The following is a 15148-nucleotide window of genomic DNA, read 5'->3' on the forward strand; positions in this document are numbered from 1 at the left end:
TCTAGTTCGTTGGGTTATCGAAAAAAGATAATAATGACAAAAATAAAAACAGTAACAATATTCATGTACGTATGTCAACGTCGGGCGGGCCGACACAGATAGTTGAGGTGGGTATATTGATTATAAGAGTAAGGATGAGATACAGATCATAGTTGAGGTGGGTATATTGATTATAAGAGTAAGGGGGGGAGAAAGCGCTGTCTACAGCGACTACGTGTGTGTTATTTGAGGCGATGGCGATAGACGATATGGCTGCGCTTATTGGAAGGGCAAGGTATCGCGCGCCATTGATGATCGTCTTCGTCATTACAATATTCATGTGCTGGGTGGGCGGAACGGAAGCCTTGCGTTTCCAGCTGGCGGGCTTCGGTCAGAAGTGCTTCAGCGAGGACCTCATGCTCAGGGACTCCATGGTCCTCGGCACCTACAAGCTAGTCGACTCCGACAGGGACGCTACGGTCACAGCTAAGGTATTAACATACTAACCATATTCAGTGCTAAAGTATATATATTAAACATCGCTGCGAACGCATGTTCACCATCGCTGCTTGTTGACGATTGGTTGGGATAGTTACGGGTTAAGGGTTTAGGGTGTAAGATATATTGCTCCGTTTTAAGGTTTAGAGTACTACATCTTTAGAACGTAGCTTGAATGTATTCGTTCGTAATAAGTTTTTGACATTTTCCGATGTGGAAAGAGGAGATACTTTTTTCTTATGTTCTTTACCTTAGACAGTGTTCGACGTACTGAACATAGTGAGGTTCTATTGGGGAAGCACCACATACCTAGCTAGGAGCAGTTCGGAATAGGGAACTGCTCGACCCACCTCGAGCGTGCAGCCCCTTATCCCTAACCGCACCTAGCTGGGGATGTGGTTCCTCCATGGAAGAAGCTCATAATGTTACCCCCATTCATAGTATGAGATTAACTGTAGTGGGAATTTGTCTAATACTTGTGAGATTTTAGGGTTTACTACATGCTTGCCAAGTTTCAATTATGGATCTTAGGCTAATATCCATTTGCGTGCATTTGTAGACACGCAATTCCCTGATGTGTTGCGTAATAATATTATTCTGCTGGCCTATACGAACAACACTAGGTCACCTCCCCGCACGGCGCTGTGCTACACGCCCAGCACGATGCGGTCTCAGGGCAGTTCGCTTACAGTGAAGAGCTGGGAACCTACACGGCGTGCTTCTGGATCACTGACCTCACTCGAGGCACCCGAGCCACCGTCGACTTCAGCTGGAAAACTGGCGTCGCTGCCAAAGATTGGAGTTCCGTCGCCAAGCGTGACAAGATCGACGTAAGTAATATACTTATAATATAAGCTGGGTCTCTTAATTCTCATACAAATTACAGCTCGGATAGATGCTTGCAATATCAGAAGAGCTTGAAGAGCTCTAATTTCTAACTCTTTATCATGCGATCGAATTTGTGCTTTACCAGGGTGTTCAGCTGGGACTTAAAAAGGTGGATTATGCATTATCGCAAGTACAAGAAACCATGCGATTAATAAAGGACAGGTGCGTGTCTCGTCGATTGGCTAAGTAAGAGAACTCTTCATAATATATGACAGGATATGTGACAATATACTACTACTACTCCACCTTAAAACAATCATCTTTGTCTGTATCAAACCACTCACAGGGAGAAGCAGATGGATGAGGCTATGCAGTCTACGTTTTGGAGAATATCGATGCTTACAATCTTGTCTCTGTTCACATGCTTAGCAGTTGCTGGTCTACAATCGTGGCACCTCCAGACATACTTCAAGAAAAAGAAGTTGCTTTAGCTTGAGAGCAAGGATTACATTTTGCTCCGTCTACGAACTGTAGAACTAATCCATTTCCAAATTGAACGCATTGTAGTAGAAAGAGCTACTGTATCCGCGCTCCATGCATGTATTAAATATCTTGTTCGTTACCAATGAAGTAGTGCCCATGTAAATACGTTTTCGGTAAGTGTGCCAACTCTGAAATCGACCTTCAAGGCAGAGTGTGTGCGCTTTCGCAGCCTTTGAGACTCAATACTATGGTAGCCTCTAATGTAAAATAGCCATATGTGCACTCGAAGTTAACTATCTAACAATGGTAGAAAGATAATGCGCATGTAGAAGCACATGTACCACATCACATGTGGTAGGATACATATCAATTTGCACTTCAATATAGCTCGTAATCATAGCACTCCATGATATAGCCACTCTAACTTGTATACATGTTCACGTTTTGCTTCTACTTCTATGAGTTTTCCACATTGAATATACATATCTACTTTCCACATTGAGTATAGATATCTACAAAGGCATTTTCTATATAAAGGTCTCATGCGAAGTGCTTTCTCTATAACCCTAGAGGAGTTTTCTAGTAGTCAACCAAAATCCTAATATCCATGTGTAACACTGCTAGTTTCCCCTTTGGGAAAAGCTTGAACTTAATTAGGTATGGGAGATCTAGTTCTATCTCATAAAGAAATTGTAGGATAGTCACCCCTAAGATTAGTCTAATGCCCACCTAAAAAGGATCACTTTGTTCATAGAGAGTGGATTTTTCAAAAAATAATTGACAGCCATTAGAATTAGTGCCAAGTGCACTCCATTCTCCTAAACTAATTAAGTTGGATAAGTCAAATTCTAGCAACTCTATCTAGTGTAGAAAAGCTATATGACTTATTGAGTCTACCCAACTATAGACACTTAGTCATTGGGACTAAGATCTCTCACTTTTCCTGAGGTTTTTGTTTTACTTATCTAATTAGTAGAGCATGCTATCACATTGTGAAACCGTATAAAAGTAAATTTATTTTACTATTATATTACTACACAAAGCTTCTTAACTACAAACTTTAAGAACAACACAAAAACTTTGGAAAATAAGAGTATATTAGTCAAACAGTTTATTAAAAAACTATCACTCCTTCAAGAGTGGATAAAACTATGTCAACTAGGGCATTAGGATCTTCCAACCCCACAAGACAAGACATGTGATCATACTCCTTTCATGGTCATGAGAGTTTATGAGATTAGAGCCATGCTAAGCTCTCATGTGCCTCTAGAGTCATCTTACATTACGAGGGTACTACCACAGGGCTTTATTCTAACAAGTACTAGAAATGTCACAAAAAAGTAAACACACATTACCCTATAGCATGTGAGACCCTTATCTTGTAAGATGATTTTTTTGGGTATCCCATAAGATATCCAATATTCATTGATACAGGGATCCCCACTACAAGATACAGGCCTCATATCGATATTCAAAGTGACGAAAATGAGCATTTTCCCCCTCCCATACATCAGATTGTGTATTTGGGAAAAAGACAATGTATCTTACGGGCAGGAGAATTGAAAATAAAAGTCCATGTATTCATTATATATCAAAGCATTTACAAGGGAAGTTTAAGTGCTTGCGACCTAAAGCGTGACCGCAAGTAGTAGGCTCAAAGAGATATCATACATATACAAGAAAAGAAGGCCTCATGAGGAGGTATGGTGCTCCTCTACGAATCTGAAGAGGAAACATCCTCGCTAGTACCACCATGGCTACTAGCGTTGCTATCCCCCTCCTCGCTATGCTCCACATCCGGGTTTGCCTACACACACAAAAGATTAGGGTTGCTTACATAGACAAGGTGGAGAAAAAGTTATAATTAGTTATACTTTTAATAGGAAAGTAAGAAAAACATACCTCCTCTGGCTGTCGAATCCTCATAGCCCGGTTGTATTGGTCCTCAGTGATGAGACCCTCCTCATAAAAGTGAAGCCATGTCGCTGTGCGGTTATGGCCTCAATGGTAACCTACCTCTCTAGGAGTAGGTGTCCTACCAACGATGGTAGTCTGCAAAACATTTAGAGATATACAAACAATTATGAGTCACAATATGTTAGACTAAAATATATAAAGAATTGAAAGAAATATAAATTTAAAAAAACTAGAAATCAAAATATACTTACAAACTCTGCCTCCCACGACTCTCTGCCGCCCGATCCGTAATGCGACGATCCCATTATTTCCATTTGGATCCGTTGTACCTTTGCGTGCTGGCAACTCTTCACTTTCTCAGCTGCTTTCTTCTTGGCTTTCTTCCACTCTATGCGGTGGCACATAGGTGGTTGGCTATAGGCTCCACGCCCCTCCTCCAGCCTCCACAGTGAGTCCATGGCCGTGTCATGAGGTGGGATCTTTTGTTGTGAAGCATATCCCTCACTTTTGTATGTCCCCAATCATCCGAGAATCGCTGACCCTCAGGATTTGGGTACCTCCTATGGACTGCCCTCAACACCTCCTGCCACAAGCCGCTTTTCTAATTTTTGAAGGCAATGAAACAATCTTTATATGTTGCATGCACGACGCTCCTTATGTACACCATTACATCCCTTCCCTCATCATCATGAAAGATGCCACCAGCATCTGTAACTCTATAGTACTGGCGTACAACCTCCTCTACGTGATCTACTGGTGAGGGTGATTGCTCGCCACCTCCTAGGCAACCCCCACACAACCCTCGTCCTCCCCCTCGACTCTCCCTCCTCCCTCTTTGTCGACTACCCTCTGCCTCGCTGGACGCATGAGCTTCTGCAGATGCGCGTGCTTCTGTAGATGCACGTGCTTCAGTCGATGCACATGGAGTACCTGCATATGGAGTACCTGCATATGGAGTACCTGTATGTGGAGTACTTGCATGTGGAGTCTGGGAACTAGTGCCAGGCAAAGACGCCAGAGGCATCCCAGACATGACACTGAACACCTCATCCGTTGTGGGAGAGCGGCCAAGGTGTCTGGTCATCTCTCCCATGAAGTCTTCCCTACTAGGAAAACCTTCAAAAAATGCATTGACCCCCCTGCCAAAGGAGGCCAATGTATCATTCATGCGATCCACATCTGGGTCATTGCTAGATGAACTAGGATACGACATCTGCAAAAAAAACAAAGGAAAAAGATAAATTTATTTGCATACAAAAAATCATATATTACCTACATTTTCAAAGAGCTTTCTTTAGACATTGAGCGTAACACTTAAGTGCTAATGCTTCTCTTAAACAAGAAAACAGATAAACACAAACATGGGATTGGTCACATTCATCATTGCAAAAATATATTTTTTACTATCAGAACTGGGAGACCTGGCACGTGTATCCCCGCGTCTACATTGCATGTTAGACGCGCTCTTAGACGCGCTCCAGAGTGAACCTTTTGTCCAGCGCATCTATCTGCGCATCTAACATGCAGCACAAACGCGCTGCCAGATGCGCATCCCAGGTCAATGCGCGTGTATAATTGCGTGTAGACTGCAGATCAACCTTCTATGCAGCGCATGTATCATCACGTGTACACTGCAGAGCACACGCGCTGGCACACGCGCTCTAAGACGCGCCCTCAGACGCTCTGAGAGGAAACATTTTTCGTGTCTATGTCTGTGTCTACACTGAGATGTAGACGCGCTATCAGACGCGCCCGGTCGGCCGATTTTAGGCCGACGACCGCCATTGATGATTTACAAAAAATGTAATACATAATGGAATCACAAATCCTAAATAAACAGACAGAGCAGAGAGAGGAAGAGAGAAACAAAGAGAGAGAGAGAGAGAGAGAGAGAGAGAGAGAGAGAGAGAGAAAGACTCACCTTGGGTGTTTGGTGTGGCGGGTGGTGGCGCTTCTTCCTTCTCCTTCTTCCTCTCCTTGGTAAGTTACCCTCCCTTGATGCTTGCTTGCTTGCTTGCTGCTGCTTCTTGTTCTCCTCTTTCTTGTTCTCTCTTTCTTCCTCTCCTTGGCTTTCCTTTTTCCCTTCTTGTGTATTTGAAATGAAAGAAGAGGTGAGTCATGAGGAGGTGAGGCATGAAGAGACTAGGTGAGGCATGAAGAGACTGCATGTCGGCTAAACTCAAGCTTCAGAACTGCAAAAAACGTAGGAAAGGAAAGGCGCAGTTTGAAAAGAAATGATTTAAGTATGGTTTGAATTTTCACATGTGCATCTATTTTCGCGTGTATATGTGTGTCTATTGTTCAGATAGACGCGAATATAGACGCGTAGTTAAACGCGGATATAGACACGCATTTGGGATTAATCATAATTTTTTGTTTTTAAGATAAGTTTTGATAGTGAATTCTTATCATAAGTTTTAATGTATTTATGATTATTTTTGTGTATTTAAAATTAAGATCTTATGTAAACATATGAATGACAAATATTTTGATGTTGTCATGAATTAGGTTTAATCATGTCGACGTCGTCATCACCTAGTGCGGTGCAAGCTGGTGAGTCAATGAGCGCATCCTCAAGTGAGGATGAAACATTGCGTCTTCATAATCGAGATGCATGGCTACGACAAAAAATTAAATGCATGTGTGATCGTTGTCGAGGGTGTATTTTTCAAGCATGTCGAATAGCAATGTCACACCTCAGCTTGTATGGAGAATGGGACCGAGAAAAAATCATCAGTATTCATTGTTTTTTTTTACCACTAAGATTGCATGTCTATGTTACGGGAATTATATATCAACGTACATGAAACTCCCTTTTGTGGTTGAGCAGGATGCGGTGCCAAATCCTCAGATGCTCCCTCCCGGGCGTCGAGAGGCTGCAAAACGTCGACGTGAGGAGGCAGAGTCTTCAAGAAGAGTAGAGACTAATGACCATGATAGTAGCCCTCATGAAATGCCCCATCAAGTCGTAGAGGATGAGATTTTGGACAACATGGTACACCATCTATTTTCGCAACTAGTTTAGGGAGAAGGTCACTCTACGAATGATGCCAGGAGGCATATGCCACGGTGGATTCCGTGAGGTTTTACGGTGGATTCCGTAAACTTTGATGACCGAGGCTCATACACAAAGTGGATTCTTTGTGCGAGAAGTTGATGGGGACGCCTGTCCTTTTCGGGTGTTTTATTAATTTAGTGTGTACATGGGTGATTCCATAGCGGGTGATTCCGCAAAATGCATATTAAATTAATAAACGTTTATGAGTTTAGAGTGCGCACTCGTAATAAATTAAGGTTAGGATTTATTTCTAACCAGTTTATTTATTTATGTAGCTGAAGACTGCTAGGTATTCACTTTTGTCGGTTTAATTGTATTATTTTACTAACGATTGTGAATGCTTCAGTTGATGTGTAGAGATAGCAGCAGTGGCGGAGGAAAGCATTGAAGTCTAGCGAGTATTCGACCTATGGATTATATTTTGATAGGCGCCACGCCTATATTTTGTCATGTCTATTGAGGCATCGATTATTTATTATTATTTTGTATGCGCCTATGCGCATGGATATGTTATTTATATTTGGACATTGTGTTGGGCGTGCCAGACTCTATGGGCACCGTCCATTAGCTTTATCTCCTATTTTTATAAAAGCAAACTCAAAAGCTAAAAGCTTGTCATATTTTTGTAAATGGGGCTATTATTGAGCATGAAGATGGAAATATACATAAAATACATGCTTTGTGAAGCGCTCACACAAGGCATGGGGGGAGATTGAACCCAATTGGTCTCTTGCTCTTGTCGTTCATGCTTTTTACATTGTAATTTGTGCAAAAAGGTAGAGTTCATTGTTCTTGGGGACCTTCCGGGATTCACTACGTGAGCATACAGCGACCGATCTACACATCAGTGGTATCAGAGCGGAGCTGAGATCAAGAGCTTCCAATCGCTACCCATCTCGTGCGAAGGCGGAGCTCCTGGAATGATCGGGCTCTACGGTCAATCTCGTCGCGAACCGTCGATATAGGCAGACTCCTGGTGATCAAGAACCCCTGTTTCTGCTATCAGATCGCGAAGGACCAGGTTGTACAGGCGGAGGACCACGCATTCATCTCCTTCACCAAAGTCGTGGATAAACAGAGTAACTTCTTGTCATCAAGCTTCAAAGCTTAATATTAATAATCAATAAGCTTATTAGAAGCTTAAGAAAGCTTCATAAGCTTCAAAAACTGTCATCGAGGTGTAAGAGGAGATCCGATTTTTCTGTGTGGCGGAAAAAACGGTCCCCCCCCCCCACGACTGCGCCGTTTTTTAAAGATTAAGCCCCCCTTATCAAGCTTAATCAATCAAGCTTAAATCATCAAGCTTAAACAAGTCAGATAAGACAAGCAAGTCAACAAACTCCAGGTCCTGCACTCCAGAAATCAAGTTCTGCAAGTTAACTGTGATCAAGTCCTGCAAGTTCACTAAGTCGGCTAAGTTCTGCAAGTCTGTAACTCTGCAAGTCACATAAGTCTGCAACTCTGCAAGTCAGACTAGTCAACTGGAGTCAGAACTGACTTGTGCTCAAAACTCCTAGAAGGGCTGTTCCTGTGCAAAAACTCCGAACTGCAAAGTTGTTCGTGGCAAGGTATTCTACCCATACGCAGGTTCGCTGAAGCATTTTCAGCATATGAAGAAGGAAAAATCGCAGATATTCTGAAGATTAAGAAAGAAAATATCCAAAAACACATAGCCTTGTAACCCCGAACTTGAGCTACGCTCATCCCGCTAACCCGATTTTGAGTGAGAAAGGTCTTTTGAGTTTTACAGGATGACGGAACCACATATGGATGATCCTATGGCTGAAGACGACCTACCTGAGCCTATGATGGAGCAAAAATTGGACTTAATCATGATGCAATTGGAAGAAGAACGAAGGGCTAGGCAAGCATTGCAAGCGCAATTGGCAAAATTACAAAGAGTGTCTACCAACAAAGAAGAACCTCAAGCTGAAGATTTGATTCGACGTACCATCGACGCCACTCTTGAAGCTCAAACCATTCACAAGGAATCAAAGATAAGTAAACGAAGTTTCAAATTTCATACTTTCAATGGCATACGAGAAGGAAAGACTGTTTTATTATTCATTAGTCAGTTTGATGACTATTTCCATGAGGAAACTTATCCAGAAAAAGATAAAATCAAGTGTGTTACTAATCATTTGGTAGATAGAGCATCACTTTGGTGGACTGTAGTACGCAAAAGCATAGAATGTCCTGCTACTTGGGAAGATTTCAAGAAGAAATTCATGCAGAATTTCCTTCCACCGCAATTTCATGAGAAGGCTATCAAGCAATGGGATTTACTTCAACAACGGGATCGTGAGCCTATTCCTCAGTATACAGAGCGTTTTTGGAATGCACTCCTACAGCTACGCATGCTTGAAGACGTACCAGAGACGACACATAAGCGGAAGTATATGTCTGGACTTCTTGGGCATTACTACGCTGAAGTGAACATGTTCAAGCCTGCTACCCTTGAAGACGCCATTTCACTAGCTCACGACACTGAAGATAAGCTACGAGGTAGAGACAGATGACCACAGCAATTCCAAGCCAATGGTAATTATGGATCTAAACAATTCAATTCCAATTTTAGAAGATTTAATCCAGGTCGTTTCTCTTAATCATCTTTCCGCAAGAATTGGGCTAAACCACCTGCATTACCATCCAACGTTAATCCAAATCCTAAGCCTATTCCACAAGCAAATCCAAATGTACCTAGACTTCCCGCCATTGCAAATAATGTAACCAAAGCCAAGTCAATAGTATGTTATAAATGTCACCAGCCTGGACATCTCGCAGCAAACTGTCATTCAAAGAAGCCACCAGCTCATATCAACTATCTTGGAGCCATGGACGAAGACGAACATGAGGATATGCCTGATTTCACTGAAGATGAGGACGACACCACTACTACTTCCGATACTTTACCAGGTATGCCTACTCCACATTCATTATTGACTATGAAATGTTTGGTGCATGGAAAGGAAAAGACTATTTTGCATGATGACGGTAGTACTCATGATTTTATTTCAGCAAAATTGGTAAAAGAATTGAAATTACAGACTATACCTACGCATTATCGCATAAAAGCTGCATTTTTAGGCACTAGGTATAATGGTACACAAGAAGTGCAAGATTTAGAGATTCAAATTGGTTCATACACTGAAAGAAGAAATTTCTTAGTTGTTCCATTACAGTCGAGTGACATTATTTTAGGAATGCCTTGGCGACACCAGCATAACCCAGATATAGATTATTCCACACACACAATGAATATTAATTTTCAAGGAAAATCTATTACATCATATGGTATGCATGCATCTAATGTTTTTCCACTGCTTTCGCATACTCAAGCTAAACGTGCACTACGCAAGAGTAGTAAATCATATCTCATTTGGGTGAATGAATTGCAAGTAAAGGAAAATCATATGCACCCTAGGCATAAGGAATTTCTTGCATATTTTAAGGACTGTTTTGCAGAAGACCTACCACCAGGTTTACCTCCTTCACGTCAGAAGACCATAAGATAGATTTGATCCCTAGCACACAACCACCTTGCAAAGCACCATATAGGCACAACCAGATAGAGCAAAAAGAAATCCAGAGTCAAGTTGAGGAATTACTAAATAGAGGTTTGATTCGACCTAGCAGTTCTCCATTCGGTGCACATATATTGTTAGTCAAGAAAAAGAATAATACATATCGTATGTGTATTGACTATCGAGCTTTAAATAAGATCACTGTAAAGAATAGGTATCCTATTCCTAGAGTTGATGACCTTATGGACAAACTGCAAGGATCTTCTATATTTAGTAAAATTGACCTTAAGTCTGGTTATCATCAGGTGAGGCTAGATAAATCTAACATATTTAAGACTGCATTCAGAACACAGTTTGGTCATTACGAATTTTTGGTCATGCCATTCGGATTGACTAATACACCTGCTACCTTTAGTAGAATGATGAACCGTATCTTTCTGAAATATCAATATTGTGTAATTGTTTTCTTTTATGATATTTTGGTATTTAGTCAAAATGAGAAAGAACATTATGAGCATTTGTCATTGGTTTTTCAGTTATTGAAAGAAAATCAATTGTTTGCAAACCCTGAAAAGAGTGAATTCTTTAAGATAGAAATTGAGTATTTAGGTCATATTGTATCATCTGAAGGAATTAAAGTTGATCCTAAGAAAATTGATGCAATATTGCATTGGCCTGTTCCTAAAAACGTGCATGAGTTACGCTCATTCCTTGGTCTTGCTAGTTTCTATAGGAAGTTTGTACGTAATTTTTCATTACTTGCTTTACCATTAACCAAACTTCTAAAGAAAGGAATTGTTTATCAATGGACCGCAAATCAATAGAAATCCTTTGACTTACTAAAACATGCATTAATCAATGCCCCTGTTCTACAATTGCCTGACTTTAATAGACCATTCTTTCTAGTTGTGACCGATTCTAGCGGATCAGGAATAGGAGCCGTACTAATGCAAGACAATCATCCTATAGCATATTCTAGTTGTAAGTTGAAACCTTCTGAGCTGAAATATTCCACATATGACAAAGAACTATTAGCAGTTGTACAAGCATTAAGACAGTGGAAACACTACTTAATGGGTTCAGAATTTATGATAAAGACCGATCAGCAAAGTATTAGATATTTACTTAGCCAACCCCAAATCTCTGACCATCATATCAAATGGGCTTCCTTCATTCAAAGTTTTCATCCTATCATTCAATACCAACCTGGAAAAGAAAATGTAGTTGCTGATGCATTGAGTAGAAGACCTGCTATTCATAATATTTATGTCATATCTTTTGATTCTTTGATTGCTATGAAAGATACATATCACCAGGATATTACTTTTCATTCTGATTGGAATAAATTAGTTCAAAATAATTTCATTCATGTTGATTCATTGTTATATAATGATGGATTTATGTTTTATGAAAAGAGACTGTGTGTTACTATTCCATTCCGATCTTTTGTTTTGAATGAAATTCATTGTCCCCCATATCAAGGTCATAGAGGTATCATATCTACATTACGTATGTTAACTGAAGATTTTTATTGGCCGCATACGGATGCAGATGTATCTAACTTCGTTTCTGAATGTTTGATTTGTCAAAGAGTTAAGAGACATCATGGTAAACAGTATGGATTACTTATGCCTTTGTCGATTCCATCTAAACCTTGGGAACAAATTTCTATGGATTTCATTACTGGTTTACCAAATACTAAATCTAACCATGATATGATTCGGACAGTTGTAGATAGATTTAGTAAACAAGCATATTTCATTCCATGTAAGAAAACTTTAACAGCATCACAGGCAGCACAATTGTTTTTTCAAACTGTTTTTACTAACCATGGATTGCCAAAAGTTATCATTTCAGATCATGATTCTAGATTTTGTAACAATTTTTGGATTACACTGTTTGCTAATCTAGGCACAAAGATTGATTTCTCATCTGCATTTCATCCAGAAACTAATGGACAAACAGAAGCTACAAACAGCACTATTCTAGATCTTTTACGTGCATATACCATCTCTAAACCTCAGATATGGGACACTCATTTGCATTTATTACAGTTTGCATATAACAATACACCGCACACATCTACAAAGAAAGCACCGTTTGAAGTCATTTATGGATATAGATTATCTACACCTGTTGCATCTTTGTCTAATAGAATTCAGAGTGCTGATGATATTGCTAGTATGCATAACAGTATTTTTGATGAGGTTAAGGATATGATTGCTAAAGCCCAACAATCATATACCAAACAAGCCAACAAGAAAAGACAAGCCATGAATTTCAAAGTAGATGATTATGTTTGGCTGAGAATAGAAAAACGTAGACTGCAAAGTGTAGATAGACATCCAGTTGTCAAATTAGCTCCTAGATTTTATGGACCATTTAGAATCATTCATAAAATTAATGACAATGCATTCAAGTTAGAATTACCATCTCATTGGAAAATTCACAATACATTTCATATTAGTTTATTGAGACCATTTAGAGGCCAATTACCTATTCACCCTGTTTATGAAAACCCACCTTTATTAGAGGAAGAGACTGAAATACTTGAAACAGAAGCTATCATAGACACTGACTTTATGACCACTAGAACTGGCCGAAGGTATTCTAGATATCTAGTTAAATTTAAGAACCATCCTGTAGAGGAAGCACAATGGATGCACGCTAGAGACTTAAATGCTTTCCCCACTCTGTTAGCTCCACATTGAGCTAATAGCAATTGAGGTCAATTGCTATCCCACCCCGGGGGTATGATGCCAGGAGGCATATGCCACGGTGGATTCCGTGAGGTTTTACGGTGGATTCCGTAAACTTTGATGACCGGGGCTCATACACAAAGTGGATTCTTTGTGCGAGAAGTTGATGGGGACGCTTGTCCTTTTCGGGCGTTTTATTAATTTAGTGTGTATATGGGTGATTCCATAGCGGGTGATTCCGCAAAATGCATATTAAATTAATAAACGTTTATGAGTTTAGAGTGCGCACTCGTAATAAATTAAGGTTAGGATTTATTTCTAACCAGTTTATTTATTTATGTAGCTGAAGACTGCTAAGTATTCACTTTTGTCGGTTTAATTGTATTATTTTACTAACGATTGTGAATGCTTCAGTTGATGTGTAGAGATAGCAGCAGTGGCGGAGGAAAGCATTGAAGTCTAGCGAGTATTCGACCTATGGATTATATTTTGATAGGCGCCACGCCTATATTTTGTCATGTCTATTGAGGCATCGATTATTTATTATTATTTTGTATGCGCCTATGCGCATGGATATGTTATTTATATTTGAACATTGTGTTGGGCGTGCCAGACTCTATGGGCACCGTCCATTAGCTTTATCTCCTATTTTTGTAAAAGCAAACTCAAAAGCTAAAAGCTTGACATATTTTTGTAAATGGAGCTATTATTGAGCATGAAGATGGAAATATACATAAAATACATGCTTTGTGAAGCGCTCACACAAGGCATGGGGGGAGATTGAACCCAATTGGTCTCTTGCTCTTGTCGTTCATGCTTTTTACATTGTAATTTGTGCAAAAAGGTAGAGTTCATTGTTCTTGGGGACCTTCCGGGATTCACTACGTGAGCATACAGCGACCGATCTGCGCACTAACGAAGCCAGATAATCCACTATATGTAGCATCATCTACTCCGTTGTATGAAGGTTGTACGTACTCCGTTCTTCATGCGTCCCTCGAGATACTTAACTTGCAAACAATTTATGGATGGAGTAATGTCAGTTTGGATGCGTTATTGAAGTAGGTATCAATTCAATTTGGCTTATATATGAATCATAATATTAATTGTTAATTCTATTTTGAAATCAGACAGAAATATATGTTGGTGGTTTTTTAACTCACTTTTAAAAATATATGTAGGTTATTATCACAAATGCTTCCAAAAGAAAACAAATTGCCAACTAAGAGAGAGCAAGCAAGACATTACTTAACATCTCTGGGAGGCCTCGATTATGTCAAGATCCATGCATGTGTCAATGATTGTGTCTTATTTCATGGGATTCATGAGTTCGCACGAGAGTGTCCTGTTTGTGGCGAATCAAGATACGAAGTGGAGATGAAGTTGATGGATGTGCCTCGTAAGGTTTTGCGACATTTTCTGATTGTTCCACGTATAAAACTTATGTTCAAGTATAAGTCTGTTGGAAAGCTCATGTCATGGCATCCTAGTCATCGTTCAAGTGATGGAAAATGGAGGATCCCTGTAGACACACCCGCATGGCAATATATAGATAATTTGTGGCCCGTTTTCAAAAAAGAGCCAAGAAATGTGAGATTTGGTTTAGGTATGGATGGAATCAATCCATTTGGCATCAAAAGCACATCATACAGCGTATGGCCAGTGGTATTGGTGAACTATAATATTCCTCCATCCATGGCAATTAAAAAGGGACATGTGATGTTGTCCCTTCTGATTCCTGGAAAGCACAAGGTAAAAAACATGGACATTTACTTAGAGCCTTTGATTGAAGAGTTAGAAATGTTATGGGAAGGTATTGAGGTGTAAGATACAAGTGCATCTGCATCCTCTAGAGATTTCACATTGAAGGCCATGTTGTTGTGGACCATGCACGACTTTCCAGGATACGGAGACTGTTCAGGTACATGTATATAACTCTATATTTGAAATTCAAGACTTGAATCAATTGCATTTTATTAATTCACTTGTTTTTTCAAGTTTAACCACGTCAAGATATCATGCATGTCCTATTTGCGATCCCTCTCTAGTTTCCTCTAGGCCGGCACGTTTAAAGAAGGTTATCTACGACAATCATCATCGATTTCTTCCTATTGACCATCCCAAATATGTTCTCCCTACTAATGGAATGACTCCACAATCTC

The 15148-nt window shown here is 40.0% G+C and overlaps 1 protein-coding gene across 1 annotated transcript; it reads left to right on the forward strand.

Annotated features, from left to right (window-relative positions):
• Nucleotides 1-219: 219 nt before the first annotated feature.
• Nucleotides 220-1860, forward strand: LOC148036854 (transmembrane emp24 domain-containing protein p24delta3-like). Its single transcript, XM_087677194.1, has 4 exons — nucleotides 220-470; nucleotides 1101-1307; nucleotides 1451-1527; nucleotides 1652-1860. Exons 1-4 carry the CDS (start codon nucleotides 234-236, stop codon nucleotides 1794-1796), a joined length of 666 nt encoding a protein of 221 aa, XP_087533320.1. The 5' UTR covers nucleotides 220-233; the 3' UTR covers nucleotides 1797-1860.
• Nucleotides 1861-15148: the final 13288 nt, after the last annotated feature.

The sequence above is a fragment of the Lygodium microphyllum genome, chromosome 4 (genome assembly GCF_053477565.2).
Source record: "Lygodium microphyllum isolate KBCC chromosome 4, Lygodium_microphyllum_v1.1.10, whole genome shotgun sequence".
Classification (NCBI taxonomy): domain Eukaryota; kingdom Viridiplantae; phylum Streptophyta; class Polypodiopsida; order Schizaeales; family Lygodiaceae; genus Lygodium; species Lygodium microphyllum.